At 35.4% G+C, this 27,837-nt stretch overlaps 1 protein-coding gene across 1 annotated transcript in view; it reads left to right on the top strand.

Annotated features, from left to right (window-relative positions):
- The window catches only part of LOC126977083 (protein O-mannosyl-transferase TMTC1-like), a 173,285-nt gene that overhangs the window by 69,316 nt on the left and 76,132 nt on the right, over positions 1–27,837 (top strand). The window contains exon 3 of the mRNA XM_050825774.1: positions 25,298–25,475. Within this exon, the coding sequence (XP_050681731.1) occupies positions 25,298–25,475 (178 nt within the window). The remainder of the gene's footprint in view (positions 1–25,297; positions 25,476–27,837) is intronic.

Raw genomic sequence — 27,837 nt, 5'->3', positions numbered from 1 at the left:
ACGCATTTAGTTCAGTTGCTAAAAATATTCTTGGTTAATAAGCAGCAATGTAAATCATTTATTCAGTTTAGGTTACGTGTGTTGAATTTAGAACCAGATTCGGACAGTGACAGTTGATAAATTATTACTAAGGAGAAAAGTGTGCTTACATTGTATTTAAGCACACTTTTGCCCTTCCGCTATCAGACTGAAAATGATATGTCCTTAATGTGTATAGAATGTCATTCATTCTTTTAGTATGATATTGTCAAAAATGTCTTACTTAATCAATAATATTTCGAATGATACCAAAAATTTTAAAACAAGTATAATGGTATTAATTAAACACTAAAGTGCGACATCGGATGACTGGCACTCAGATCTGAGAGCGGAGAGCCAGGGAGAGTCATGGAGGGAATGATTAATTCATTTAATTAAAACGGCGAGCAACGGGACGCATGCCCCTATATCGGGAATTAAAATTATTTTTTGTTGTTCGGTCACGGTTCGGCTGTCAATCTAATTAATAGCCTGATTGAGGCGAGGGTTTTATTGGGGTTAGCGATTTTTTGACGGCTTAGAGTAATACGTTGATAGATGATTAATTCATTCGTTTATGAGGATCGGGGATGTGGTGTGTTATTTACGTTTATTTAAACTGATAATACCATTCAATGTTTACGAAAAAGTTTCCATGAAATAAAATGTATTTCCCAATAAACATGAGCGCCTGTATGGAGTGGTATGGGTAGCCTTTTGGGTATATTTTGTGATAAGATTCAGGGACCTTCAAGTGGTCTACTGATCACACTCCTATCTCAAAGGACAGCAACGCTACCCTTGATCTCTGGCGGTTTCTTTACTTTCCATCGAGTTTGCCCCTTTCATAAAAATGAAATTGTTGTCTAATTTCCCTATTATTTCCACTAATTTCGTGGCTTAATAAATTAATATATTTTTTCTATAATATTTATTCATGAGTTATAAATAGTAAGTGTAGTTAGAATTTGTTTTATTTTAATCGGATTACGAATCTATACTAATAAATGGAGAAACGTTTTTTTCCTTCGTTATACTGTAGAAATTATTGAACAAATCGGAATAATACTTATACCATAGATTGCAGCGTGTTTCGAAGAAGGTTTAATATGATATTATGTTGGTGATTACTCATCTGCACCCTATTTTTTTTAATTAGATATACCTATATATATTTGCAATACAAATAATTCAGTCAATGACACAACATTAAACAATATGACAATTTATACAATGATCCGGCGCGGGGTTCTTAATATAAATAGCAAAACAACGTACGCCAGATTAGCACTTGTTATAAATATGTCAAACTGAGTCTTCGTAGTAGGGTCAATATTGTGATCAGACCATAGCTCATTTATTTGTTAAAGGAACAAACAGATACATCACTATAGTAAAAAAAAATAGTCTTAGTTTAAAGTCGAATTTCTGTCTGGAAAGACCAGCCCACTTGTACTATTGGGTTAGAACGTTAGCTTAGTCAAAAGTTGAATTTCTGTCACGAAAGACCATCCCACTTGTACTATTGGGTTAGAACGTTAGCTTAGCGAAAGACCAGCCCACTTGTACTACTGGGTTCCTAAACCCTATTCCTATAGACATGACAATAGAACGTTAGCTTAGTCAAAAGTCGAATTTCTGTCACGAAAGACCAGCCCACTTGTACTATCGGGTTCCTAATTCCTATTCCAATAAGTATTTAAGGTTGTCAGTAGTACAGTTTATCAAGCACATGCGGTTTATATGTAAGTATCACATCTCGACATGGTTCAGCTGGTTTTCAGTAGCAATATCAGGTAAGCCATATGTTCGATCTGTCAGCTGTTCTCCAATGCTAAATCGAAGTAATGCAAGCAATTATAATCAGTTAATTATCTATTAGTTAGAAGCGAAAGCACTTAAACATATTGACTGTTTTTTTTGATAATGTTATTTTTACTTAGTCTCATTAGCGATTGTCATAGAAACTGGCATTATCATAATGTTTGTTAAGAAGTTTTTTAGTTGCGATGTATATGGTTTTTTATCATGATTAAAGAAAATATACAAAACAAATTTGTTTCGGAATACAATACAATTTGCCAAAGATAGGTACAGGCTACAATAATTGTATAAATGACTATCTAGATGATACACCACACATGGCTCCATGCCATGTCTCCAGGCTATAAATATAACAATAAATAAATTTTAAATCAAAAAGAGGCCCGCTGAGTTTCTTGCCCCGTTTCTTCTCAGGTTTGAGGTGTTTTACTTAGAAAAATAATAGCAAGACGTGGTTAGCGGTAGACGTGAGATAAATGGTTTCAAAATAATATTTTATAAAAAAAAATAACATTTATTAGGCGGAGCGCATTATTAGCAAAATCGAATCATAACCATAAATAAAATAAATTTTTAAATTAGTATCTTATTATTTCTTACTTTCCTAAAAGGTTTAAAATAATATTAAAACTACTTGCGAATAACAAAATTTCAAAGAATATTATAAACTTACCTATAAATAATGAAATACTTTTTCTTTTCAAACTGCAGAGAGAGCGATGTTCTCGATATAACTTATCTTGTAAAGCTTATTCCTTAAGGTAATAATTCACTTTAAAATTTCAAAGAAATATTTTACTATAGGAAAGTGTTATAAGTTTCGTTTTGCTCTAAATGTGAAGTTTTTAAGAGATTCTAAGGTAAGCACAAAAGCAAGTGATCAAATGAAAATGACGATTTGAAAGGATGCAATCACCATCGATATTCGAAACATCACACTAAGATCGAAACACTAGCAGAAAGACTCCGATGATGAATTACATTTTAAATGTTAAAACTAAAATTTACACCAAATTCGCTGCCAACTAAAGATCGCTAAATCCTTTACGTTAAATAAATAGAGCAATAAATTAGATAGCCGAGAGCAATCTATCAAGAATGTAGCCTTTATGTTTTATCAAAGAACTTAATTAAAGTTTGCAGCGGCTCGTGTTCCTTCCCAGTTGCAGTATCAGTCGATGCAGCTCAATTTCAGTGCACCTAAATATAGTGCCATGTACTGGGCTACTAAACTTTCTTTTTGGACATAATTTATTTTTAATGCAGTTGAGATGCGATCACTGCGTAGTATGTGTGGGGTGAGACTGATTGATAGAATTCAGAATGCGGTAATACGTGCCCGCTGTGGTCTGAAAGAAGATGTTGTGACAAGGATTGAGAAATTAATGCTGAGGTGGTTTCGACACGTGGAGCGAATGAGTGAAGAAAGTATGACAAATCAAATATATAAAGCAAGTCGGTTGTGGGAAACCTCGAAGAACATTCGTCGACCAAAATTGGTGACGTCTTGAAAAAAGGAAGAGTCCGAAGCACCCGGAAGTGGTGGGCATGTATGTATGCAAGAGAATTTAGAAGAAGCACTTGAGGTATGTTAAGATAGAAGCAAGCAAGTGGCATTCTATTGTCTCTGGCTACCCCGACGGGAAACAGGCGTAAGTGTGTGTGTGTTATTTTTAAAATAAAGACTTAGCGAAAATTTGGTAAGCTACTTGATTAAGTACACATAATTTCATATACATATAATGTGTAAAAACACATACCACCTCCAGACAGACACTCGTTAAAATAAGTTTCTTTACTTTCTTCAGATCTGGATTGACGTATTAAGCTGTAGTATATCACGATTTAAAACAATGATTTAAATTTTTAATAAGACATAAATAAGTATTGGTTTTGCATACAATAGCATCAATATAGTGAATCTTAAATAATCCAAACTCTTTTTGACCTAAGACATTACTCCAGACACAAGATTGCTTGTCGCTTGACCCTACTCGAGTCCAACTACCAATTTAAGAACGGAAACATACATTGAGCAGACATACGAAGCCGTTGGTAAAATCACTTATTGGGTTAAACGAGAATTTGTCGGGCGACACATTCACTTTCATGAGGTCCGCCCTGATTAAATTAGAGGCAGCTATTAATGTCCTTATGTTACCTCCGCGATATCTGCTCGGGTAAATGGCTGAGCCGCTTTATATTAATGTGTCTCTGTTTATTGCCGAGATTTTGTTGTTGTTGCCCGGGAGACCCTTTCAAATATACTTTATATAAATGTACTGGCATAAGAGTTATGAGAATCATTAATTAATAGTCTATTGGATTTGGAATTGGAATAAAGATGAAACTATACAAAACAAATATGATATTCTAGAGAAGAATTTAATTGAATTCAAGGATAAGTTAATTACACGTAAAGAAAAAAGGAATAACATTGGAAACGAAGTGTTGACACTATTGGATAAGAGAAAAGATTTGTTGGCTGATCGGAAAACTCATAAAAAAGAAATTCAAACATAAGTAAAAAAATAAACGAAAGCATTAGAAAATATAAAAGGAAAGTGGCTACTGACACTATTATAGACCATATAGAAAAAACGGGTGGAGTGAAAAGGGCACAAAAATCTCTGGATCGCAACAAAAAGTGGATTCCTAGATTGTTGAATACAAAAACAGAAACGTGTCAAACATCGAGAGAACATATATTAGAAATCGCAACTAACTTCTGGAGCTCCTTGTACGAAGATCACGAAATAGAAACAACAGATTTTTATTACAGAACGGCACAGTTTGAAGAACAAGTACCACCTATACTACAGAGTGAAGTCGAAAAAGCTATAAGATCTCAAAAAGACGACAAATCACCTGGAGAGGATAACATATGTAATGAAGTGATAAAAGGAACTCTTTGTAAAACAATAACACTAATAACAAATCTATATAATGAAATAATGAAGACAGAACAAATACCAAAACAGTGGACAGAAAATATAATTACATTACTTCATAAAAAAGGAGATACACAATTAATTGAAAACTATAGACCAATAAGCTTAATGCCCAACTTGTACAAAATATTTTCTAAAATTATTTTGAATAGAATAACCACAACATTAGATGAGTCGCAGCCAAGAGAACAAGCTGGTTTTAGAAACAAATTTTCAACGATAGACCATATACATGTAATTAAACAACTTGTACAGAAATGTAATGAATATAACCAACCATATTATTTAGGATTCGTTGATTACAGTAAAGCATTCGACTCTATAAAACACAACTCTCTCTGGAATGCACTAAAAATACAAGGAATTAACGGCAAATATATAAATTTAATACAAGGAATTTATAAAAACAATAGAGCAAAAATTAAATTGGAAAGATTAGGACGAGAATTTATGATCAACAAAGGTGTGAGACAAGGAGATCCGCTATCACCCAAACTATTTTCGGCTGTTTTGGAACAAATCTTTCGAAAATTAGAATGGGAGGATCAGGGAATAAACATAGATGGTCAACGCCTACATCATTTAAGATTTGCGGACGACTTAATTATTATTGCCCAAGATCCTAGAACGCTCCAAAAAATGCTACAGGATTTGACCCAAGAAAGCAAAATAGTGGGTTTGGATATTAACACTGAAAAAACCAAGATAATGACTAACAGATCACATGAACTTATAACAGTGGACCAAAATACTATCGAATATGTTGAAGAATATACGTATTTGGGCCAAATCATATCCCCCACAAACCTCATGGACAAGGAAATAGAGCAAAGAGTGGCAAGTTCTTGGAGAAGATACTGGTCTTTAAAAAATATAATGAAAACTAATGAGATCTCGCAAAATCTTAAGAGCAAAGTTTTCAATATGTGCATTACACCTTGCATGACATATGGGTGCCAAACATGGTCCTTAACAAAGAAAAATATACAAAAATTGAAAGTGTGTCAACAAAGCATTGAAAGAAGCATGTTAAAGATCAAAAGGAAAGACAAGGTACGACTAACACAAATCAAGAAGAAAACGAAATTAGAAAGGATAGACAACACTATAAAAAGATTAAAATGGCGATGGGCAGGACACACCTTGAGAAGCAATATTGATAAATGGACAAAAAATATTATAGACTGGTATCCAAGACAAGGGAAAAGAAATCAAGGAAGACAACCCATTAGATGGGAAGATGATTTTAAAAAAGTGGCTGGACCAACGTGGAGACGATCTGCTCTGGACAGATCACAATGGAAATTTCTGGAGGAGGCCTATGTCGGAAGACAAGCGAACGATGTAGAAGATTAAGAATATCACTTATATTAGATTATTACTTAGATAAGAATATTACTTAGATTATTATTACTTAGCTTAGAATATTACTTAGATTAGAATATTACTTAGTTTACAATATTATTTAGATTAGATTAGACTATATATATTGTATGAATCTTACATTGTTTGCAATAAAGGCTTATTCATTCATTCATTCATTCATTCTATTGGATACATTATCTATCGTCTAGTCTATTCTAAATGGAACTCTGTTCCTGAGACTATCCGTTCTTCCGTCCGGCTCTCCGTCTGTCAGTGCGGTGTATATCATAAGGCACAATAATTTTAAAACAGCTGAAAATTTGCGGCCATTGAAGCTTAATATTTATCAAGATGTATATCAAAGCAACCTAAAACATTGTAAATTGTTGATATATTTCTATTTAATATTAGAGTGGGAAACCAAAACCTTCGATTCCTGAATTTTTTATTTAGGTGACAGAGGGCAAATGTCGGTGGCACAATAGGTTGGACCATTGACTCTCACCACGGAGCCCCCAGTTCAATCCTCGCCCGCCCCCTATCACCGTGTTTTCGGTTTATAATGTCAGCAACGCTCTTGTGATTCCTCCGGCTCGACTGCTCATGTTCTTCTGCAACACCAGAGAAGTTGCAACTTGTGTAAATTACCGGCTATTTATAAGTCATTGCACGTGTTACTTTATTTTGTGGGAATTGGATGACACTGAGCTTACACGCCCGGCTTTGTAACGATTGTTTGAGCTAGGTTCACTTGAGTCGATAGGACCCTTAGTCGTTTAGTCTTAAGCACATACCGTTTTTGTATATTTTATATTATCATATACCTATACATATAGTTTTTATTTCTATTTGTCGGTTTGTCTTTGCCTCTTTTATTTCAGCCTATCTTTTAAAATGCTGGACAAATTTTCATAGGATTTTCACTTCCAAGAAAGCTTATAATTATTATAAGCAGTAACTTAAGGTAAGGTTCCCTATAAAAAATGAAAATCCAAAAAATTATGAACCAATTCAAGTTAAGCTGTCAGATTGTCACTTAAATGAAATACCCGCAAGCGAACTCGCAAGCACCCACCTGTTTTAAATATTATGATGTTTTTTATATTGTTTGTTTTGGGTTTCGAAGAAAAATAGTGAGGTGGCATTGAAAGAGGCAACGGGTATCGGGATTTATTCTCACCGGAGACTGATTGTCATATAAATACAAGAACAGATTGTATAAATATATTTGTTTACCATAGGGAGTGACAATAACATAACAGACATATTGCAACAACACTTGGTAAACGTTATGACCCTACATTAGTTCGTTTAGGGGCTCTGACATGGAAAGAAGAACTCATAGGAAACTACCAGCAAAGCCAGCCTCCAAGTTATAAAATATTAAATTTTACATGTCAAATTATTGTAAATGACTAACTTACCTTACTGTGGATCAATTACAAAACAATCACACGACAATACACAGAAGCTCATGTGCGTGGATTTTCCGTCCGTATTTATAGTAAGAAGGTATTACTAACTCATTGAACATCAAGTGTGTCGCAGGAAATGAATATAATATTATATTGTAATATTATTGTAAAGATCATACGAATATACTAAGCCTAGTAATTAAATGAATTTAACTTTTTATTATTTAATATAAGCAATTTCAAATAAAACTTTGTCTAAAGCGTTGATTTCTACACCCTTCCCGTTTCGCTTCATTGTTTTCAAATGTAAAACAAAAATCCTTTTACAAATCAACTCCTTTGTTCGCCCAAATTATGTGAGCCGAGGTTTAATTCAAATCACAAAGATAAACAATACAATTACATTTCTTTTTGTTAGTTCGTTAGTAATTTTGTACGTGGATCGAGTATTGTGGACTTACGAATGACATTGAACAATATTCCACTTAACAATTACCGGGACTCACGAGGACAAATATAAATTAATTGGATGTCCCGTCGGGCAGGAATCATGCTGTTCTTATTTATCTTATTATCAGTAGGGTCTATTTATTGAACTGTAGTTAGCTTTGTTCGACTTAGTTTCGGTTTACTTGGCGACCAAGAGTTTGCGGTTAGTAACTGGCTATCTTGGGGCCCCGGGATTGAATTCCGATTGATGCGAACATTACTACTCCCTATGGTTTGCATCGTGAAATTAAACGTTTACTTCCATGTCATGGAAGTTTGTAAATGTACCTATATTGCCTAGTTTATGGCTACGCAGTTTGAAAATGTATTAATTATTGTTATTATTCTATTGTTTTGATGCACTTGAAAGCAATCACCTTACATTAGACTGCACAAACCAGTAGTAATTGTAACTGAAATTACTTTAGGTGCCTAATTGACAACTGTCTTCTCGAAAAGATGAATTGTCTATGTAGGTATTAGTCTGTACAAATATGAAATTAGTTTGGTACTTTGGCAACCTTTATTGGTGAGTATTCGACGTACTACATAATTATATATATGTACTTCATGTAATTATGATTTAAAAATCTATCACGCTCTTGTATTACAAAACTCAATTTAAAAGTATTTCAAACAGTCCCGACCTTCTATGTGGTCGGCTAGGCAGCAGCACTAAAGTAAGTGCGCAAGCAAAGATCATCAATCCGTATGAAGCCCATCTCTGGGATGCAATTAAAACTTCCCCCTCACCTCATTTAACTTGTTTAAATTAACTTCCGCAACTAACATTTGCCTCAGAAAATATCTGTTGTTCCGAGCTGCATAGTTTTTGTTCAACGTTCCACCGGACTGTTTACTGTTAAAACTTATGGGGCACCTGACGGCATCACTGTCTAAGTTAGGCTTAATTATTTTATACATACTTCATAAAGGTCATGAATTCGAATGTATATAATGATCAGCTTGTAAGCATCGATCTTCTTGTCTTGATCAAGTCTTGATCTTTGCGTTCCTCTTAGGTACTACGTCTTTGGTTTACAATAATTGCTCGTCAGTTAATACGGGTTGCACTCCGGGAGTGCCGGCATAAGTTAACTCATTCCATATAATACCAAAATTAATTATTTCTGTGCATGCTGTGTTTATTTGTAAGTAATCACTACATTTAGTTCCTAGTTTTTAGTTCTACTTTTTATATTTGTCTGTATTATTGTGAATTGATTGTAAATAAACCTTATAAGTAAATTAATAAAATATAAAAATTGTAATAAAAATTGTTCCGAACTCTTGCAATTATATCACATCCAAAAGTTTATCTCTCAGAAAAATCAACTTTTATCCATAATATCAACTACTCTTTCACCATCTTCATTACTAGCATCATCATTGCCAATCTCTAAAACTGATACAATAAATAGGCTTATGGTAACTGAAGTAAGAAACAAAATAATAAAAAAAAACAAAATAATTAGTAACAAAAAATACAAGCATTACTATCGCCTTAGGTAGAGCCATCGCTAATGACCTAAAACCAATTCACCCATGGGAGGCTCCTTTGCACGAGATGCCGGCTAGGTTATAGGTACCACAACGGTGTCTACTTCTGCCGTTAAGCATTAATGTGTAAGCATTATACTGTGTTTCGGACATTAAGTTGTAATAGGCGAACTATAATTATTTAGAAGTGTAAATCTTTTATCCATAATTTCAACGACTGTCTTACGAATTTTCAATCAGGTCACGTGTCCTGACGCGAGTTTAACCTTTTTCTACCCATCCAAAGAAAAGTGTTCAACACCGCTAAAGATGTTTTCACTTTAAAAACCGGCTGTGCATTTATTAGTATACTTAGATCAGTTCAGTACCGAGCGCGCTCGGTAACGTACATGCTCACTGAACTTACGAATATTATTTATATTCACGATCTGCGCGGCAACCGCCGCTGCACGCTATTATTATGAGTTCCGAAAACTCATAGCCAATGAATTGCTGGCATTCCTTCAGCACGCAATTGATACTATGGATGAGATCAGTATCATCCAGATCTGTGCATCAAATTTCAAGAGTGAGGAGATCATCAACGCCAAGATGCTCCTGTACGAGGTACTGATAAAAACAGACCAGATGCCGTCCCGCAGGAGGGATGAAAGGGGAGAGAGAAGTCTTCAGGATATGATAAATCTTCTGAAAGTGGCTGATCCAGAGAACGTGCCGTCTTTCGTGGCAAGGAATTTGAACAAGTTACCACCCGTCACATTCGACCATGTCGACGTCACCAGGTTGCTGAAGGACATCACAAACCTCAAGGCAGGCCTGGCAGAAGTAGTGTTGAAATTAGAGGCATCTCAAAACACCATAAGGGACCTGCAAGCTGAAGTACTGACGTTGCGCAACAATACTGTTGTAAGTAAGTTAATAGAGGCCAATAACATCAACACGCGACGTGGAGCATGCATTGCTTCGCCAGCGAGTTTTGAATCAGCGAAATTCAACTCGACACCGGCCGCTGTCCCCGCATATGTAAGCGGTAATGTACTTGCCACCCGTCCCTCACCTCCTCCCCTCTCAAAGGTGTCGCCTGCTGTCGTCACCTCAACACCTCAACGTGACTATGTTGCTGCCATCCGCCAGCAACCCAGAAAGTGGACAGTGCTGAAGACAGAAAGTGTAGAACTGTGTCGAAGGGTCAGATCGACAAGGATGGCTTCATTAAGGTGGAGCGAAAGAAGAGGAGGTCTTCTGGTCATAATCAATGTGGCACAACACCGATAGGACAGAACCAGCTCCTGCGTCCCGTACTCCCAGCGACGTATATCTACGTCTCTCGCTTTCACCACACCACCAATTCCTCCGACATTGTTCAGTACTTGGTGGAGAAGACAAGGTTTCGGTTGGGGGTCGAAAAGTTGGTGACGCGTCACGTAGTAGATTTTAACTCTTTTGTTGTTCGCGTCCCGATAGAACATATATCGACCTTTCTGGACGAGAACCTATGGCCGAAGGGGGTCGTGTTCTGCAAGTATCGCAGACGTCGCCGACCGCCGGAAGTTACGGAACCCGCGCCTCACATCGCCGCGAAAATGTGACGTAGTTTTAAGTTATATAAATATGTATGTTAGATTATAAGGTATTTATTTTATGGGCCTTGTAGCCTAAAATAAAATGATTTTTATTATTTGATATTTACTTCAAAAAGCATGGTTACCGACTGGTTACAATAATTCAAAAGATAATATATTCGTCTCATGGAAAGCCAAACAGATAGACATAAAGTACTCCAGCTAGATTCAGTCTTTGAACGTGGATAGTAGGTTTTGGGGACTTAATGCAAGAGTTGCGAGGTGCGAGACTCAGGAAGTATATAAACTTTATGATTACGATTGCGGAGATAGATGTCATTGTAAATGTAACAGTCAATATCTGATTCTTGCCTTCAGACAGTTGTACCCCAGACATCCAAGAAGAAAAATAATGTATAAAGAATTGGAGAATTGTAATGCCATTTATACGATTACCCAAGGAAGGTTGTCTGAATTTTCTAATGGTATAATAGTGAGTAGCTTGCTTCATGCGGGTCCCGACGTATTTGGCGAATTTCATTTTACTCACTACCAGAGCGATCATGCTATAAATGTCGTGCTATATTTTATTACAAATTCCAAGATTCAAAAGGATTCCTTACCCAACACAGACATATGGTCGTGAAATGTTACCGGTCAAAAACCGAATGTAGCACCCAAATATTTTAAATTTATTCATTCAACCATCGCGTATATATTAGCCACTTCTATACATAATGTTTTTATTTCAATTTTGATATCCTTGAGAAGTTAATAATTAACAGTCTCTTATCTGATCACTTACAAATTACACTTACAAATCGTATATTAAATCGGTTTCAAACATTCACGATAAGTTAGAGTTTAGACTCTAAAATTACCACAACACCACATGTTTTAACTCATGTGACCTGTTTTTATTATTCAATAACCTATTTAATGTATTGAGTAAGTAATTAATTTGATAACAAATTTCTGTAATTACTAGCACAGAGTATGGATAGATACTTACGTTTAAATTACTCTTGTGTCTCTAAAAAGTAAACTATGGTGTTGCGACGATGTTTTCTTTAAAAAAAAAATATTTACAAATAATCAGAATGTATTAAACTAGAGTGTGAAAATCACACTATTATGTTAAAGAACATGAATTAAACGTAGCTCATACAATTGACGTTAAATCTTGGCCGCCAAGCCAATATGACCTTAAAGAGTCAAGCGTATCATTGAACTAATTAAATTTTGGAAAATAATCCCCCAGTTTAAAATTTTATTTTGAAATCTCATTATACGGTAAATCAGGCGAGTAATGATACAACTAATAATTCTCTTTCCATGTTATGTATTATTTACCCATATTGTTTAATATACTGTTTAATTACTTATAAGTAAATTTGAATTGTTATATAATTCTGAATCGTTTTGAACTTTTTCTAATTGTTCTTGTCGATTTTTCTCAACGCGCAGCTATAATCAACCGAACTCTAAGTTCAAGAGTGATTTATGTAGAAACTGCGATTTTTTTGCGAGAATTTTATTACAAATTAGTTATATAGCATAACGGTCTCAAAAAAGGATTTATTTTCGAGCATAAACGCTAAATTAGGTGATGATAAAAGTTTCGCAACGATTTATTATTTTTGCGGAAAGTAAAAGTTTGCGGAAAAATATCATAAAAGTATGATATTTTATTAGAACACAATACTCTATTATAAACAGTAAAATATCTACTGTATTTTTCGTACTATGAGCAACGAATTTATTAAAGTGAAACTTTTCTTACATCGTCTCAAACTTTTTCGTCTGTGTGTTGCATGTCGCCTGACGGTCGGGCGGCGCCTATAGTTCGCAACAGCTGATCGTGTAGTGCTCCACGCTATTGTGTATGTTTTTGTCAGTGTTTGATGTAAATGTTTGTTTGTAAGTGTTTTATGTAAATGTTGTTATTTATTAACATGTCTTATTTATTGATCCAAAAATGTTTAGTTAAATGTCTATAATGTGAATAAAAGTTTCACTTTTACCGTGGTTTCATAAAACCACACAATCCTTTTTTATTTTTATACTATTCAACGGGCAATTCCCGTAAGATAATATAATTTTTCTACAATTACGGTTTTTATTATATTATTATGATAATAAGTATAGTCATTTTAATGTGTTTTTCCCCATTGCAAATTATGTATACAAAAATTGAAAATAAATTAACAATAACGCGTCTAGCACGCTCATCAAGGGTTTGTTCTTCTTCTTCTTTCCTCTAGAACTTTTCCATTTGCTAAGCGTCCGAATTTCTTGTATTGTTTTTCCATTCGAAACGGTTTTGTGCCATATCAGCTGGTTAATGATCTTCTTTTAAGTATTTTGTAACCTGTAAAGGCAAATGATGCGTTGTTAGTTTGTTTGTTACGCATTCACGTCTTTACTACTTAACGGATATTCATCAAATATTTATATTCAATATATCACATGAAATCACTTATTGAAAATCATATTCTATCACCCATTCGAAAATGTATGCCTCAGACCTGAGAAGAATGGGCGCAAGAAAATCAGCGGACCCTTTTTTCCATAAAAATGTCGTTACAATGTAATATCGTACTATATTTATTATATTTAATAGCCTGAGGGCGGTCGCTCTATTTCCAATTTGCGATATCATTAAGAAAGTCATTTACGTTATAGTAAACCTTTACCATACAAACGATATTGTCAAATCCTTTGAATTTCGTAGTACATTCCATTAATTTCTTTTGAACATTTTCTGGGATCTTGTTGTAAATGCATATACATAGCCCCTCAAAAGACTTACTGATTCGACTAAGCCGAGTAGTAGGCATAATAAGTTTATGTTTGTTCCTGGTGTTAATATTATTGGCTATGACAGATTCTATCAAGTTCACTTATGTGCCTATGTACATACATAACATTATCAAGAAAGTTTCTTCCTTAAATTTTGCTGCTAATGATTATTTAGGACCTTGGTTAAGTAACCGCATAATTGCGTATAGACGTCACTTCATTGGGTATCGTCTACCGCATTTATCAGCGGGAGTGTTAATTCCAATAATCTTAGCTATCGCCAGCTACGTTTTAAAATATTTGTTTTGACCCGTATCAATAAAATTACGGAAGATCCTTGCGCATTGTTTACAGGTTATAAGTTGTTCCTCTTGTGATTCCTCTGGTATTGTAGTAGAGTGTAGGCGGCGATGATCAATTTACATCACACGACCCATATTCTCAGGGAGCGCAATATGAGTTTCAGGTGGAAGAAGTCCCAGGTATAAGTTAGTAAATTATAAGTATACAACAATGAATAATTTCGCGCAAATAAGTTTAGCATAAAATATCTGCTTTCAACAATAAAGTACCTCTCCTTCAAATCGACATCGAAGTATTAACTCATAAGACATAAACCTCTTTACATATCCATCAATGTTAACGACACCGCATTCCAAACAATATGATATTCCACATCTGATAAGCCATTCCACAAAAATTCACGAATTTCTTGCTCGCGTGTAATAAAATTTTATTATCTGTATTCGTTCGGGCTTCGCTAAATTCATTCACCTCTGTTTTGTTGGCTATGAAATTTTGCTGCCTACTGTTCTACCCCACATGCCTACCCTTAATAAATAAATATATTGTACCCTTACGACTGTTATTTCATGCGGAAAATGAGAACGGTACAAAATGTACTAAATAAATACTTTTGTTATAACTTCTCTGTTATTCAAAGTTCGATTGTCTTGGGAAACAGTTTTAAACTCACCGCTTCAGTGACTGTATTGATTTAATCGAGAGTTCGCTTTATAAGAATATTTTAATAAACTACCTACTTTTCTTGTTTTATAACATTTACTATTGATATTATGTTAGCATGATTAATTTATGATTTAAAATGTTAATTTTATTATTTCATTTTGTTTACTCATTCTTATATTATAAACCAGCCACAGATAGCCATAAAATGGATAAATATTAGACTCACTCGATAGTTGGAGTTACAAAGTAAAGCCACTTTTTAGTACGTTTAGTAACTATGGAGTGTTGACCTGTCGTAATTGATTTAAAATATTTTCACCACATGTAATTAAATTTTTTTTGTATTATCGTTTAGTAGTGCTTATCACTGGATATGAATATTTTTTATATACAATTAAAATTAGATTAATGTAGTGAAATCTAAAATGTTTGTTTTCTTATTAAACCGTAACTTTTGCCCTTTTAATAAGATTGAAGAAGGTAGAATCATAGCTTCAGCTGTAATATTATAGATATAAATTGCCGACAACTGTTTCAATTTATTTATGTTATATTCTCTGTTTCTTATGCACCAGACCATTTCTGTAAAGCTTTTTACTGATGAGATTGTTTCCTCTTGCGAATTGTCAGTGTCCTTTGTATAAATCTTAATGTCCATTGTGAAGCTCCTGCTTTCATTCTAGTGATTGTGATTCGAATATTGCTATGTATCTAATAAAATATTGTCTAAAGTTAATCAGCTTAGATATTCGGTGGTTTTAATTGGAGAATAAAAGGTATTTTAATTATTTAAGTACATGAAATTTCATAAAATTATTGAAATAGATACTATAGTTTAACATAATATATAAGTGATACAGTAAGCAGGTGATCATCGCTGGTTGGCTGTCATTTATGTTGTAGTCTAATACATTTTAATTGTTTTCCATTTTCCTCATGAAATACTGTTTTAAAATCGGAAAAATTACTAGGTGAGCCGGGCAAACACTTCTCACACAATAAACAGACAGACTGAACAAATATAACCAAACAATAATTAATACATTCTAAGATCGTCTACGTACGGAGGCAACAACAATAAAACCTATGTTCAAACTATTCTAAACTCAAGTCAAATTATCAAATAATTCAACTCCCTGTAGTATATTGTTAATAAATTAAATTAATGTTTCAATAAAATAATTGGTAGTTGAGTACTCCTGTGTGTAGAACGCTTATTGTTTTTACTGTCTCATTATAAGAAAACATTTAGACAATAGACAACTGAGAGCCCTCACGGGATTCCTATCCCGCCATTGCAAGCTGATGGGCACCTAGCCAGAATGGGTCTCAGTGAATCAAACCTGTGCAGATTCCGCTGCGAAGCCGCTGAAGACCCCATACACATCTTCAGAATCACTGTGCAATGGCTTCGCATTCCAGCCTGATGGCTGGGGTGTCTTAAAGTCCTTCACTCAAAGCAGAGGACGTGCCCTGCCTGGACCCTCTGAGCATCCAACGCCTTTTAAAAGTCTCTCTCGAGGATATAATTTTAATCTCTGCAGAGTAACACGTTTCCTTGTTAATAGCCTCGATTCTCCTCCTTAACTTTTGAGCTGAGGGTAGGGGGCACAAAAGATCCTAGATAGGTAAGTGCATTGAAATCCCCAAATCATAAAAAAAAAGAACACCTTTCCACCGATGTCAGGCTATTGTTCCGTTATGGGACATTCTGTATAAAGTCCAGGAAGTTTACAAATTTTATTATACTCTAGAACGAGCTCTCCACATTTCCATTTAGTTCCTCTTTTTTAAAGTGTGTTTTTTTTAGCTATAATTTCTGTATTTTTTTGTTTATAAAGAAACTTTTTAATACAAGCACTACCTTAAGGAACTAATAAATTAAATTCTCCTTTTCTTCTGGTACCTATGGTTTGTGTGCCGTTATTTTTAACTATCCCGGTAATCCTTGTGAGGACACAAAGAGGATAAAAGCCAAATTAAAAGGTCATTTGATTCCATTCGAAGTTGAAAGATATTCCGTGGCCTGATAATCTTTGTCTGTTTCCTGTAATTGAGCTGTTTTGTCGGGGAACCCCGTATCTTCTCCATCTTTCACGAAAGAGCAAGTGACTGAAAAGGTATCTTGTAGTGTATGTCATATTATAAATTTAGTCACAAGCCCAATGCATTTATTTGGGATTGTAGGCAATTAAATTTTTATATACATGAGTTTTCTTTATAATACTAACATAATATTATTTATGTTTTCTATGTAATTTTATCATTTTTTATCTATTACGACTTACAATCTAAAATATTTGTGAGTGTACACCAGTGCATTAGTTTTGCAAGATCAATACGGAATCAAATAGTTTCATAATTAGGGTGCCGTACCTGAAGGGTATAAGCGGAACCCTATTACCCACTAAGCCTCAACTCGTAAACGGGATCTGCTTGTGATGCCAGGTCGACCTGTTATAGTTAATAAATTATTGTATTTGTTGGATGCAATTACTAATTATGAGAGTAATAACGAACATCATGTTCACGAAGCATCCTTACACACACAATGAGTTCAAGCTCTAAAGGTTGATGCTTCTAATATACGATAATTTATATTAATACAGTTTATTATATATTACTTTTTATGAAATAATTTAAACACAAGTCATATATTAAATGCAGCACCTTACAAATTAATTTGTTATGTATATTACAGTCTGTTCGAACAAAAGAAAGATTGATATCTTCTTAAAGATTTATATTACGTCTGTCTTAACAGGATTAGGATAAAAATAGTTCTTGTGTAGTCGAGGTGTCGTGTGCAAGTAGTTGAAGTAGAAGAGTGAATGAATGAATGTTGCATTTGACAGATAGATGAAGGATGAAGTATGATTGACAGAGTAGGTAAATGGAGTAATATTAGAGTAATTGTTTGATAGGTTCAGGTGTATGACTGGATATAATAATAAAATTAAATTTAATCCAGTCGACGATAGGAAATCTGGCGTCGACACAGCCATTGTACAATACTCTATTTGATTGAAAACATTAGCCGTTGAGTTTCTTATAATATGTTCTTCTCACGAGCTCTACTTTTCCGAATATAATATAGTAGATTCAGTAATTAAAAAAATATATTTATAGTGACGATTCTTAAGCGCTTAGTTTAAGCCTGATTGAATAAAGTATATTTGACTTTGACTTTATTTGATTTGAGACTCCGCTGTCTGTCTGTCCGTCCGTCTGTCGCTCCGTCTGTCTGTCCCTCAGTCTGTCACCAGTCTGTATCTCATGAACCGTCATAGATGACTGACGTTTTCACAGATGATGTTTATTTGTGAATAACAGAATAAAATAAATACTTAAAGGGAATTCCATACAACGAATGTGATTTTATTTTACTCATTTTTGCTTCATATTGATAATGGCATCGGGTATGACGAGCCGGTATAATAAAACCGGCCAAGTGCGGACTCGCGGTTGGTTTTATTATATAAATGCGATGACATTTTGCTCTACTTCACGAAATTAATACCGTTTTAACCTGTGTCAAAACACGACAGCCTCATTTCATGGCTTAAAGGTTAAACATATGAATTACATCCGTTGAGACCGTTAACATCTTCATTCACTTTGAAGATTAATATATTCATCACTTGATTTATACCAATGAATGTCTCCGTGGTGATCATGACACACAGATATACACTCACAAGTTTTATAAAATATAATAAATTATCTGCGGTATATCAACAATTCAATTATTTTAAATTGTGCATAAAATACACACAAAACCTTGTAAGTTTTTTGAAATGTGAATAGTTAAACTAAGTGAATTAATAACATTTAGCAACTAGAATTTATTATTTTTACATTTTAGTGTCAGTTAATAATAATATACAATCAACTTGAATGAAAACTCCAAAAAAATCGTACACAGAAAACAATTATGTCATCCGGGTAGACGAATATTTTCATAAAATGAAAACTATGGCATCTATTTCGCATCAAACAAAAGAATTACATAAATCGGATCATAAATCTCAGAGTAATCGGTGATAACATACATAAAAAAAATACCGATCGAATTGATAACCTCCTCCTTTTGGAAGTCGGTTAAAAATAGTGCGAAAGATTACATACAATAATAGTGCTTAATATTTAGTGCATTGAGGAGATTATAGCACAAGTTACACGACCGTGTATTATTCTCAATATACAAACCGATGCAAATAAACTAACAATACAGAGTTATTTGTGTTACGCTTATTGAATTAAATATTCGTTTCTACTTTACAATCTTTGTATCGCTCGTAATTCAGTCACATAAGGTTCATTATTTACCCATTTTTCAGTGAAAGGTCTTGCCAGTTAAACGTGATTCTTGTGGAACTAGCAAGTTCTCTAGTTTACAATCCTAATGTTTGTCGAGCAAATATTGTAATACTGGAAACTATTTTGGGAATATTGATCGTACTATGTATGGTGTTCTATTACTATCTTTACATTAGCGTCATTATAAGGGACGAGATGAGTAGGACGTTCTTTATATTAGCGAAGCGGACGTATCTTTACATTAGCGTCAATATAAGAGACGAGATGAGTAGGACGTTCTTTATATTAGCGAAGCGGACGTATCTTTACATTAGCGTCATTATAAGAGACGAGATGAGTAGGACGTTCTTTATATTAGCGAAGTGGACGTATCTTTACATTAGCGTCATTATAAGAGACGAGATGAGTAGGACGTTCTTTATATTAGCGAAGCGGACGTATCTTTACATTAGCGTCATTATAAGAGACGAGATGAGTAGGACGTTCTTTATATTAGCGAAGCGGACGTATCTTTACATTAGCGTCATTATAAGAGACGAGATGAGTAGGACGTTCTTTATATTAGCGAAGCGGACGTATCTTTACATTAGCGTCATTATAAGAGACGAGATGAGTAGGACGTTCTTTATATTAGCGAAGCGGACGTATCTTTACATTAGCGTCATTATAAGAGACGAGATGAGTAGGACGTTCTTTATATTAGCGAAGCGGACGTATCTTTACATTAGCGTCATTATAAGAGACGAGATGAGTAGGACGTTCTTTATATTAGCGTAGCGGACGTATCTTTACATTAGCATCATTATATGGGACGAGATGAGTAGGATGTTCTTTATATTAGCGAAGCGGACGTATCTTTACATTAGCGTCATTATAAGAGACGAGATGAGTAGGACGTTCTTTATATTAGCGAAGCGGACGTATCTTTACATTAGCGTCATTATAAGAGACGAGATGAGTAGGACGTTCTTTATATTAGCGTAGCGGACGTATCTTTACATTAGCGTCATTATATGGGACGAGATGAGTAGGACGTTCTTTATATTAGCGTAGCGGGCGTATCTTTACATTAGCGATATTATAAGGGACGTTCTTTATATTAGCGTAGCGGACGTATCTTTACATTAGCGGTATTATCAGGGACGAGATGAGTAGGACGTTCTTTATTTTAGCGTAGCGGGCGTATCTTTACATTAGCGGTATTATAAGGGACGAGATGAGTAGGATGTTCAGCTGATGGTTATTGATACGCCCTGCTCATTATAATGAAATGCCGCTCAGGATTATTGAGAAACCCAAAATAATTCTGAGCGGCACTACAACTGCACTCGTCAGCTTGAGACATAATGAGATGTTAAGTCTCATTTTCTCAGTATACCGAAACACAGTAATGATTACACATTGCTGCTTCACGGCAGAAATAGGCGCCGTTTTGGTACCCATAATATAACCGGCATCCTGTGCAAAGGAGCTTTAACAAATCAATCTTAGTGTAAAAATAATTGACTATTCAAAACTATTTTTAAAATCTCATTTGTGATTTAAATTTGTAGCCTACAGATATTATATTACAAATGCATCACCTGTATCTCTACACAAGTAAATCCTTACATACCGTTATCTGAACATATCCGAGCCGTATCCAATTGTAAAACAATAAAATATAGCGCAACATATCACTCGATGTCACGCTTGTCTCCTGCGAGATACGCTAAAGCTTCGTTTTTTCCGTGTCCCCCCCCCCCCCCACACATACCGCCCGGGCCCGCTTTGACGTCAAAATGGAAGGAATGTGTAAGACATACAAACGAGTTTAAATACGTTTGAAATTAAATCAAAGTGGCCGTGACACCGCGACATGTCACCCCATGACCTTATTACATTATGTGATGTCAGAGGCAAAAGTTAGACTTATCCTGATGGTTTGAAGATTCATTTAAGATTTTTATATTTCGCTGTCTAAATTAATTATTTGAATCAAATTTAAAATGATCAGGGGCAGAGGCCATAGGATAATTACATGACAAGACAGCATTAAATCATTAATGTATGGGAATTCTGAGAGATGACGAGATGACTCCCTATAACTTCATTGTGTATAAAACTAGAAGCCTGAATTTTCAGTAACCAAGCAAACATTACTTATTAACCGTCTTCAAAAAAGGAGGAGGTTTTCAATTAGTCGGTATTTTTTTTTATGTTTGTTACCACAAAACTTTCGACTATGTGAACCGATTTTGATAATTCTTTTTTTATTTGAAAGCTGGTGCTTCCCGAATGGTCCCATTGAAATTTGGTCCGGATCTGACAGTGGAATCTATGAGAAAACCATAAAAGTCTTAAATTTTTCTATACATACGTATAGCAAAGTGGATAATAAATTTACGAATAACTCAATATCACGCCAACCGATTTCGATATCTTTTTTTATTGGAAAGGATTTACTTCAAAGATAGTTTGGTGAGAGTTTGGTTAGGTTCTGATAACGGAATCCATGACAAAGTAACGGAACACTGTCTGTAATCAAATTGTAAAAGTACTTACGTTCATTGCTGCATTGAAAAATTTAGTATATTTACACATATTTAGACAAATTGTTAGTTCGTGTAGGTACTTCAAATTCATAAAAAATCATAAAATAAAAAACTTTTTAGCAAAAAAACAACCGCTTTCAAAAACACTATTCCAAAACAATAAATATAATGTGCACTAAAAAGTATAAAAATATTTGCGTATTTTTATACAATCTAAATTATTAATCTTATTCTAGTTACGATTATTGTAATTTTTAGAGTCGGTGTCATCCAAGATAGGTTTGTTACTACATACATAGTTACAGGTGAGATGTACTTGAGTCGTGAGGTGACGAGAGGCGCGAGCGGGTTGCGGCCGAAGGACACACAAACAAACTCCAACGGCCGTTCCCAATATACTATCTACAGATAGAGATAAATCTATCTGTAGTACTACCTTCTACTGTCAGTAATTAGCTGTCAATAATCTGCAGCTGTCCCAATATACCCGATTCTTATTGCCTTATATTGGGACGTATGAATTGCAATTTCCATTCAAACTTTTATCGCTAGTAAGCTATACGTCGTCCCATTTACACATAGCGTGTACGGATAAGGTGCAATAACGTCGATAAGTTTATTGGGACAGAAAAGTCAACGATAGTTACGATTTTTATCTCAAGTAGGCAATAGACTGAATATTGGGAACGCGTCCTATAAGGCGATAAGAATGACTTATCGGGTATATTGGGACAGCTTCAGATTATAAAGCTGAAACAGAAAGTTTAAATATGCAAGTTTCTTAAATACAAAAATATATTTTGAAGCTGAATGCTGTCATTGCAAGTTTCACAGGACAACAATATTACATTTAGTCGTTGCTGACTCGGAGGCAGAAAAATGTATTTTCTCAAAAATCCCCCTCAGCGTGCGAATGCGGTGCAGCCCTCGTCGCAAAGACAATGCCGTGTTTAAGACGCGTCCGTCGCTTAGCCGTGCGGTATGTAGGCCACGCTAGCATTTGTTAAGTGTTGACTGCGAGGAAACTAGAGACAATATTACACCGCTCTTGATATGTGGGGCTGAAGCGCAATTCACTTCAAATTGTGAAATGTTTTTATTCATTAAATAAAAATATACGAGCCAAGAGCTTCATCAACATTTTTCATTTCAATCAACGTCCATGATGCTATCAATATTGTGATTGTCACTTTGCAAGCGTCCATGTGACTTACCAAAGAGCCGAGGCAATAGGAACTAATGTAAAGTAATTTTCAATAGCTTTGCATTGTTTTTGTCCACTCCGTGGGCTTTAAACCAAACAGTTCCCACTGCGATGCTTTTAGATATTTTGTAAAATGAAGAACAAAACGGAAATTATTTATTTACATTGGAATGATACCTACTACATATTCAAATTTAAATATTTTTATTTAAAATTGGATATAAACTCACTTATTGAATGTCAAAAACTACTTACTACCTTTTCAGAAATGAATGCCTCAGACCTGATCAGAAGAGGCGCAACAAACTCAGCGCGACTTTTTAGTAAAATTTTAATACAAATCAAATTTATAATTTAAATAGCCCAACAGCGATGACTCCATTCCCAATCTATGGTATCATTAAGAATTTCATTTATGTTATAATAACCTTTACCACATAAAGGTAAATATTTTTGTGAATTTAATAAAACATTTATAATAAACATTTTCTGGGATCTTGTTGTAAAAGCAAATACATCGCTCCACAAAATACTGACTAACTCGACTTAGCCGAGTAGTAGGCATTATAAGTATATGTTTGTTCCTGGTGTTAACATTATCTATGACAATTTAGAAAATTCATGTAGGTGCCTGTGTACATACATTACATTTTCAAGAATATATTGAGAGGCAACAGTTAATATTGTGTTTATTTCTTTAAGTTTTTCTTTCAATGATTCATTTTATAAAATGATGGATATAATATTATAAAATGTCCGAGTGGCGTGGCATATATTACGTATACATTAACTTAGATAATATAAAAACATTCATTAAAATTAACACTTTATTTCGTGACAATAATTTTCAAAGTCTATTGTATAAAACTCTGTTTTTCTTCAGATAATTTTTGAGGGTGATCGTGAGCCTAGGTGTTTATTGTTCATCAATGGACCTAAGTTATAAACAGCGCGAATTGCCTTTTTCTGCAGCACAAGGATGGTATTGATATCGGCTGCGCTGCCCCATAACTATATACCATAGGACATAATACCAAAGAATATAATATATTAGTTTAATACTATAAAAATAACTTAAGTAAATTAGTCGCACCGTATCTACGTCGGATAATTTTCTAATATTTTTAACCGCGTTTGCTGCAGAAATAAGTCTATTCTTCAATATGGGGCCCCCATTATAATTTGGAATCCAGAGTAATGCCAAGAAATTTAGAAGACTCCACCGGTTTAACCACCTCTCCGTTTAACAAAACACTCTTATCTACATTTTTGACGTTTGGCACGGTTATTTTAATGTATTACTTTATTTTTGTTATATGATATTAGGTTATTTGCTCAACACCTGAACAACCCCTAGTTGAATGTCCCCTAATTTATATAAATATTTTAATGGTTTAAAAAATAATATGTAATGGATTTCGTTCTTTAAAAATTAATACAAATATAGCATTAATAACTAATAGCATTAATAAAATATAATACAATGTACATGAATTTCAAACCATTAGTGGTTCATAATTCATGGTTGTTGGATTTAGAGAGAATTAGATCTACAATTAAATATCTAGAAACAAAAAAGAAAATAACGGGTTGCACTCCGGGAGTGCCGGCAGAAGTGCAAAATTGAACGTTAACATTGTGCATTTTTGAATATTTTCGAATGGTAAGGGAATGATTTCACATGAATTACCATATTCATTTATTGCGCTATCGTATAAAAAATTGACAGTTTATATTACAAAATTTAACTAACAAATTATATTTTTGTTATTATATTAAATTATTATATAGCTTATATTTGTCATAAAAGCCTCAAATCCCTTACGAATTTTCGATCAGGTCACGTGTCCTGACGCGAGTTTAACATTTTATCCCAAGAAAAGTGCTCAACGCTGCTAAGTTTTCACTTCGTCACAAACTCGGTGAAACTAGAAGAGCTGTTTAACCTGATTCCTGCCGCCGAATTCCACCTTCGCACTACACGCTACAAGTTAGGATATCATCCCCACCATCTGGATGTGTGGCGGTCCTCCACAGTGCGGTTTTCAAGGAGCTTTCTTCCACGTACTACTAAGCTGTGGAATGAGCTTCCTTGTGCTGTGTTTCCGGGACGATATGACATGGGTACCTTTAAAAAAAAGCGCGTACACCTTCCTTAAAGGCCGGCAACGCTCTTGTGATTCCTCTGGTCTTGCAAGAGAATGTGGGTGGCGGTGATCACTTAACACCAGGTGAGCCGTACGCTCGTTTCTCCTCCTATTCCATAAAAAAAAACTAGCTACGGAGCTTGGTCACCACACCGCGTGATTATAAGAGTCATCAGCACGTGTTTCGTCTGGTCCAGGTTGAACCACATCGCGTGCGGCCTGGCACCCTGGGGCTGGCACTGCTGTAACCTGGTGCTGCACGCGGCCTGCTGCGCGCTGGTGTGCCGCGCCGCCGCCGACCTGGCCCGGCTGAGGCGACCCTTCCACGCGATCGCCGGCTTGCTGTTCGCAGTGCATCCGATACACACTGAAGCGGTCAGTACATTTACATTTTTTCTTAAAGACAAGAGTTTTTTGATCCACGACTGTTGATTCTGCCAACTATTAGCTTAATAAGTATATTTTAGATTGATACCAACTATGTTTTTTTTTTTAATTTTTAATCTCTTGCTTTGTACACCTGTTCATAAAATTTCCTTTTTCAACAATTGATTTGCTGTGCAAGCTGTTAACCTATGGAATTCTCTTCCCTCTGAAATCAGAAAGGCTCAAACTCTCCAATCTTTCAAAACAATGCTCCACAATTATTATTTATTACTGTGACAAATTCATTACTAGTTCTACTCTTGGAATTACTTACTGTATGTTTAAATTATATGTATTTCGGTAACACCACCTTCTGCTATCTTTTCAACTAAAACTACTTCATTACAGGCTGCCTGGTAGAAATCGCTCTTAAGCGATAAGCCTATTTGTAGTCTCAATTTTTGTTATGTTTAATTATTTTGTGGTGGCAATAAAGATATATTTCATTAAGTTTTTTCAGGATAGACAGTCTTGTACATATAAATTTTTAAAGATTAAACCCATATTAAATACAAAATTTCCCCCTTATCATAAGAGCCGAATTTCGAAATGCCTGATGTTTGATGAGCGATCGTGGTGTATGGACAGATGATCTGTGTCCCAAATTCCCGCTATTTTCATTCAAGTTTTTCGGTTAGAATGTTGCACAGGACCATTCATGGCAGATATTTATTGTGATGGGGCATTTCAGCTGATATTAAAACAATATTTGTGCTGCAGAAAAGGGCTTTAAGTGCTATTTGTAAAATAGGTCCTAAAAATCGTTCGAAGCCATTGTCTATTAACATATTCTTAATAATGTAATGTATGCTGGACATTTTAGCGAATATTATCGAAACTGTTATTATTAAGTCATCAAGTTTACATTATTTTGTTGAATCAAATGTGAACTTGCTTGTTATGCCTAATACTTAGTTAAGTAGAGTTAGTAAGTCTTTTCTTGGGCAATATACATGCATTTACAATAGAACCTATAAAATGTACGAAACAAACAAAAACAATAAGCTTTTAAATGAAAATCAAAGTCAGTATTCCAGCCTTAGTTGCGTCGAAAGGGACTGGGAGCTTTTTATTTTGTTTTTCTTTTTTGGAATAGGAGGACAAATGAGAAGTGGGTCACCTGGTGTTAAGTGATCAACGCCGCCCACATTCTCTTGCAACACCAGAGGAATCACAACAGCGTTGCCGGCCTTAAAGGAAGGTGTACGCGCTTTTTTTGAATGTACCCATCTCGTATCGTCCTGGAAACACCGCACAAGGAAGCTCATTCCACAGCTTTTTAATACGAGGAAGAAAGCTCCTTGAAAACCGCACTGTGGAGGACCGCCACACATCCAAAGAGATGGGATGATATCCTAACTTGTGGCGTGTCGTGCGAAGGTGGAATTTGGCGGCAGAAATGAGGTTAAGCAGCTCTTCGGAACACTCCCCGTGATAAATGCAATAGAAGACACACAATAAAGCGACGTCTTTACGCAACGCCAAGTGATCCGGCCGTTCACAGAGCACTGGGTCCCCTACAATTCAAGCTACTCTGCGTTGCACGCGGTCAAATGGATCGAGCTGATACTGGGGTGCGCCAGACCAGAGATGACAGCAATACTCCATGCTTGGCCGGACCTGCGCTTTGTAGAGCGCTAGAATGTGGGCCGGCTTGAAGTATTGCCGTACTCTATTACTGACGCCCAGCTTCCTCGAAGTCAATTTGGCTTTGCCCTCCAGATGGCCACGGAATTGGCAATCACTCGAGATTTCAAGACCCAGTATCCCGATACTAGGCGCGGCTTTAAGGGAAGTGTTGTCGAAGAGCAGTGATACGACAAATGGGTTTTTTTTGTGGTCGCTGGAGGTCCACTTGCATAAGCTCTCGGGAAGCCCAGATGATGGAAGTTTTGAGAGGAGCGCCTTGTGCCTTACACGATCAAAGGCCTTCGCTATATCTAGGCTAACTGCCAGGCCTTCCCCCTCTTCCGCCTTTTGAATAAGAGTGCCGGATTAAACGCGTTCGCACTGGTATCAACTCAGGGGCACACGTTCTAAGCACGATTAGAGAAATGCCATCCGGCCCGCTCGACTTCCTGACGTCCAACTAAAACAGAGCTCGCCGAACAGTTTTCTATCTGAACTGTACTTCAGGAATGGAGCTCTGACACCGCGGGATGGTGGGCGGTGTTTTTCCGTTGTCGTCAAGAGTCGAGTTGGAGGCAAAAATAGTGCACAGGAGATTGGCTTTCTCTTTTAACGTGTGGGCCAGGGTGTCATTCCTTATGTGCAACGGTGGCATGGACGGCTGGTTGAAGTTCGACAACGA

The sequence above is a fragment of the Leptidea sinapis genome, chromosome 43 (assembly GCF_905404315.1).
Source record: "Leptidea sinapis chromosome 43, ilLepSina1.1, whole genome shotgun sequence".
Lineage (NCBI taxonomy): Eukaryota > Metazoa > Arthropoda > Insecta > Lepidoptera > Pieridae > Leptidea > Leptidea sinapis.
The sequence above is the reverse complement of the archived record's forward strand: the minus strand, read 5'-3'. Positions and strand labels throughout refer to the sequence as shown.